The sequence below is a fragment of the Sinocyclocheilus rhinocerous genome, unplaced genomic scaffold (assembly GCF_001515625.1).
Source record: "Sinocyclocheilus rhinocerous isolate Xijiao unplaced genomic scaffold, SAMN03320098_v1.1 scaffold755, whole genome shotgun sequence".
Taxonomy (NCBI): domain Eukaryota; kingdom Metazoa; phylum Chordata; class Actinopteri; order Cypriniformes; family Cyprinidae; genus Sinocyclocheilus; species Sinocyclocheilus rhinocerous.
This window is the reverse complement of record NW_015659385.1, coordinates 332,171-337,564: the sequence shown is the minus strand read 5'-3', so window position 1 is coordinate 337,564 and position 5,394 is coordinate 332,171. Positions and strand designations below refer to the sequence as shown.

General features: G+C 36.9%; 1 protein-coding gene across 1 annotated transcript in view; it reads right to left on the bottom strand.

The window, feature by feature from the left end:
* LOC107723643 (telomere-associated protein RIF1-like) overlaps positions 1–4,104 on the bottom strand; it is a 9,956-nt gene extending 5,852 nt beyond the window's left edge. Inside the window, exons 1-7 of the mRNA XM_016532351.1 lie at positions 3,948–4,104; positions 2,896–3,017; positions 2,198–2,276; positions 1,168–1,264; positions 945–1,075; positions 741–832; positions 370–559 (exon numbers count right to left, since the gene is read on the bottom strand). Of these exons, the coding sequence (XP_016387837.1) occupies positions 370–559; positions 741–832; positions 945–1,075; positions 1,168–1,264; positions 2,198–2,276; positions 2,896–3,008 (702 nt within the window). The 5' untranslated portion in view covers positions 3,009–3,017; positions 3,948–4,104. The remainder of the gene's footprint in view (positions 1–369; positions 560–740; positions 833–944; positions 1,076–1,167; positions 1,265–2,197; positions 2,277–2,895; positions 3,018–3,947) is intronic.
* Between the last annotated feature and the right edge of the window lie 1,290 nt (positions 4,105–5,394).

Below are 5,394 nucleotides of genomic sequence, written 5' to 3'. Positions count from 1 at the left end.
ACACCCCCCACACACCAGCTTATTGGTGGAGGAGTCAGATTGATGAAGCCAATCAGTGTATGGGGATGATTAGGAGGCCATGATGGTCAGAGGCCAATGGGCAAATTTGTCCAGGATGCCGAGGTTATACCCCTACTCTTTTTTGAAGGACATCCTGGGATTTTTAATGACCACATAGAGTCAGGACCTCGGTTTAACGTCTTTTTAACGTCTATACTTGTAAAAAAAAACGATTTTTACAGTATAGTGTCCCCATCACTATACTTGGACCCACACAGACTGCAGGGTGAGCACCCCCTGCTGGCCTCACTAACACCTCTTCCATATATGCATAGATGCACAACAAAATAAACTAACGTATACACTTACAGAAGACATCATTGGCTCTACAATGGTTGCCACCTCCTGCTGTTTCTCCAGAAGAAGAGGCATGCCCAACTCCAGGGCTGCTGCTGCACGCAAGCGCACTTTATTGGCCGAGTGAACCACCAGAGGAATAACCAGCTTGGCCCAGCACACGGCTCCAGCAGCCATCTGAGACGGGGCCTGCTCCAGCAACCTGACATTCACAAAAAAAAACTGGGGCGTGTTTGTTTTGGTGATTTCAAATATCAACATTGGCTACCAGAAATCACTTACTCTGCCTTTAAATAAACCTTATTTACGGAGGACCTCCATATGAAGAGCACTGCAAGACTGTACTACCAAGAAAGAGAAAAGTATGGGAAATTTCAACAAACCTTATTATGACATTCAGTGATTCATGTTCAATGAGGATCGACTGAACCTCTCTGGTCTGCATGGCCTCTAGACTCTTCAGAATCTCTGGGGTCTGAAATGTAAAAAGCAAAATTTTTAACCACACAAAAAAAAAAGGAAACCGGAGGGGTAAAGGATGATAAAAATAGGGTTTATTTCAAGCACAACATGCATGGTAAACAAACCTTTTTGGATGCCACCTCTGGCGGGAAATTCTGTTTTGAAATCACCCATAACGCTCGAGTGCACGTAAATTTCTCTTTTGATTTTACCACAACATTACAGAGCGTAGACAGTATATCTTCTGAAATATTTGCTGCAGCAAAAAAAGATAAAAATATTATGGATGCTACTTCTCATGAAAAGTAATAAGTATATTATACTAAAGAATTCAACTTTTTCCTCTACCTGGTAAGACTGAAACAATGTGTGAGTGGAAGACACATAATCCCAAAGCTTGCAATGCGGCTTGACACAGCTCTTCATTCTCACTGGAGATATGAACCTGAAAGAAAAAATAATTAATCTGCAGGGCTGATGACACAGCAGAGACATAGCTTTCAGAAAGAATAACTTTTGCCTATTCATAACAATTAAAAAAAAAATAAATGTGTATATATATATATATATATATATATATAATACAACGTCAAACTCACTTTAGCGTATATATAAAAAACATATAACTTTTATTAACAAAACAAATAAAAATACACCATGCTATAGGACAAGCTATGCCTAATATAAAATAACAAATAACTTACATAAAGTTTAATAGGTATACAAAATTGGAAATAAGTAAACGTACAATATATAACCAAATAAATAAGAAACGTAGAACGTTTATTAACAAAACGAATGTCAAATAAAATAAATAAATGAAAGTTTAAATAAAGTAAAAATCAGCAAACAATGTGGAACCAATTAAATAAGAAACGAATGTTTAAAAAAACTTCCAAAATCACCTGATAAATGGCAAAAGTCAACAGGCTTTTCTAAATCATCCGCGATAGTTCAGTTTTTAATTGTAGAGTCTGTTCTTTTACTGAACTAAATTATTTTTATTACTATAAAAAATCAAAACGATGGTGGGGGTCAGTGACGCGGTGAGCAAGTGACGTAACCGGTGTTGAGGCTTAACATCGTCTATCGCGGCAAGCCTAGCGTGCACGTATTTGTACTGGTGCAGAATGAGAGGACAGTAGTACAGCCTAGCGCATTTCACACAGGCTGCTAGATTCACTTTCGCCAGAAAGTCGTGTATGCCTAAGGTAGAAAATAAATGATGTTTATAGTGAATGCCCCTATATATATATATACACATATACATATACACACATACATATACACACACACACATATATAGAGTCACATATTTAGTTACATTCAAAAAGTTCCAATGAATGGATCTTGTAATTCATAAAGAACAAAAACTTACCAAAAGGACTTTACCAAGACGTGCAAAATGTTTTACAACTACAGGCAGAAACTGACGCCCTTCCTCTCCATTCAGGCGGCTGGGAGAAAGAAAAAGAACAACAAAAGTCCCATGATTAATCTATAAATATCTTAAAACGTTACCACCAATTGCATGCTCACTAGACACACAAGAACCAATGAGGTTGGTTCTAAAGCATCGAGCAAGAATATATGAGCTTCCGTTTAACATATTCAATGCACTCTATATATGTCCACTGATCAATACATACATGTGACTAAATTAAATCTGTTCATCATTTAAAGCTATTGTGTCTGATACTTTGATGAAACCAATCAATTCATATGAATTTCTTTTATGACCTCTTTAGGAACTTTGTGGAGCGTAAACATTTTGGTGGAACAAACTTTCAATGGAGGAACAGAAAATAAAAATATCTTAATTATACTGAACAAAAAAATTACGGGTTTGGAACAACATGAAGTTTAGTAAAAGACGACAATTTTCATTTTGGGATGAACTATCACTTTAAACATAAAATAGCTACTGAATGCCAATTTCACATAAAGTGTGGACGGAGTAACCATTGACAAAACTGTATCGCTACAACACTAAAAGAGCTCATATCATGGAGACATCCATGCGTTTGACTAAAACCTACTAAAAGACAGACACTAGAACTGTAGGTTAACCCTTACTTCGCGATGGTGATGTAGGCATCTGTCTTCTCTGACAGCCCGGCTGCTTCATCTTCCAGACACTTCAGAAGTGGAAGGAGGCTGGCACTAGATAGAGGCACTGCTGCCATCATCCTCACAGCCTGAAAGACAGGAAAGCACATTTAACTGATGCATACAGCTTTGACTACCACAAGACAGAATATAATGCAATAAAATGTGAAAACTCTTTCTTTTAAGGAGTTCTGGTTCAGTTGTTTAATTGGAGAAGGCCTTTAAATAACCTTTTAAAAATAAATTTCAAAACTCTTCTGCCCCTTGGACCTGTGGCACCCTAGAATGACTCCCACCTTTCACCCTTAAACATAGCCCTGGCTGAGTTTTGTTTAATAGTCTGCAATTAAGTCGATTATGAAATGCTATGCATGAATGGGAATGTGTGAAAAATGAATGTTTTAACTCTTTTAATGTTATACTGGTAGTGTGACCAGGAGTCCATGCATGCAGGACATCGTGTTCTCTCGATGCACATGAGATCTCTGGTGAACAAATGGCAATAATGTCTTCAAATCAAGACCAAGAGACGTAAATTCAGTCGTCTATTTCACCTTAATGACACATTTGGGAAGAATAAAACCTCACACGCATCTTACATGTGATGTTTAACGTTAGCTAGCCAGGTGCACGAGAGGCTAATAACAATGCGCCATCTATTATTATCAAACTCTCTGCCAAATATCATAATGCATTTGCTGTTAAATACTTTTTTTTTTTTTTTTGGTGGTGGTAGGTGTGCCCTAATATGCTGAGCTGTCCGAGATGCAAATATTATACCTTAATGTCGTCTGTATCTTAAAGCTATTGTGTAATCAAGTGCGTTGAGCGTACAACTTGTAGGCAGAGAGATCAAAACGTGGCGTTTATTGAAACCTTTAAACCGTCGTATATGCTTTTGCTGAAATCAATCTAATCCAACAGGAACTTTCCCTACAAAGACTGCAGAGTTAGCGAGCTAGTTACCCACCCAACCCCCTGAGCACACGCACCAACAGACACAACTCAAGATGTCTCACCTCGCGCTATCGACCACTGAAGGCGAGATCATCGACACACGAGCTATATCAGAAGAATCGGGAGAGTTTATACAACAATGTTTGTAAATGATCACGGCTACGCTGCGTCTGTCCACTCCTCACTCCTCACTCCCCGCGAAAATGCTGGCGCCAAACATGACGCGTTGAAACCGTCACCTTCAACCCCACGTCAACTCCGCCCTCTCATAAATTATTTATTGCATGAATTAAGATACTTTGCCAAAACTTGAATAAAAATTCGAACAAATAATTAGGATACCTTGGTCATTTGTTTGTTTTTTGTGAAATTTCACAATAATGTATCGTTTGTTAAACACATTAGTTAGCATGAAATAACAAAACAAAGTAAAATCAAAGTTATATCTGTTAACATTTGTTAATGGACTTTGAACAAACGTACAAACAATAAACAATTGTATTTTTATTGATTAACATTTACAAACACAGTGGAGGCCAAAATTAAAAGAACATAGTATTTTCACCAGATAAAAAACGGTGCTCCACACAGAGATCTGATCTCTTCATGAAGAAACAGAACAAACTGAGACAGAATAAATCCAGAAGAAATGTGGCAATGTCTCCAAGATGCTTCAAGAAACCTACCTGCAAAGCTATCTGGATTTTTAGTCTGTCTCAGTTTGTTCTGTTTCTTCATGTCATTCCAGACAGACTGATGATGAAGATCAGATCTCTGTGTGGAGCACTGGCTGTTGTCAGACTCCTTGTGCAAACAAAAATCTCACTGGATTATTACAATTAGTGGCTAAATGAATGTTTGGAAATGTAAACTGATATTTCCTACTGACACACTACAGCAAAAGATAGAAATAACTGACTTAAAACCATTTTTTAGCTGATGAAAATACTAGTGTTCTAATCATTTTGGCCACCACTGTATATTCAAAGAATAAATATTGAAAAAAAAAAGCTTTGCTGTAAAAACAAACAAACAAAGTTTAGAGTTAATGTACAAAGAATGTACATTTAAGGGCCTATATCATAGCAGTTCTCAACTAAGACCCGGGACCCACTAGGGGGCCACAGAGCCTTAATAATTAAAAGGCTAAACCTGACAGAAATGCATAGCTGTAACAAGCAGAACATTTCTTACTCTGAATAATTGTACATGCACTGTTAAAATCTCTTTGATTCAGAATCATTTGTCTTTTTTCACTGCAGTCAAAAACTTTGCATTAACAATTGCTGATTGTTTTTTTTTTTTTGGTTAGTATTAATATCATGTTATGTTTCACATGAGCTCTGAGTTTTGAAGAATAGACACAGTAACAACTTTTTTTAGGACGAAGTATAGTTGTGTTTCTATAATTTCAAGCACTTTTACATCCCATGGGTTCAGCTCTATTAAATCAGATTTCAGCTTATTTCTTGTGGTTACAATAAAACACTGTAATACATTAAATGCACT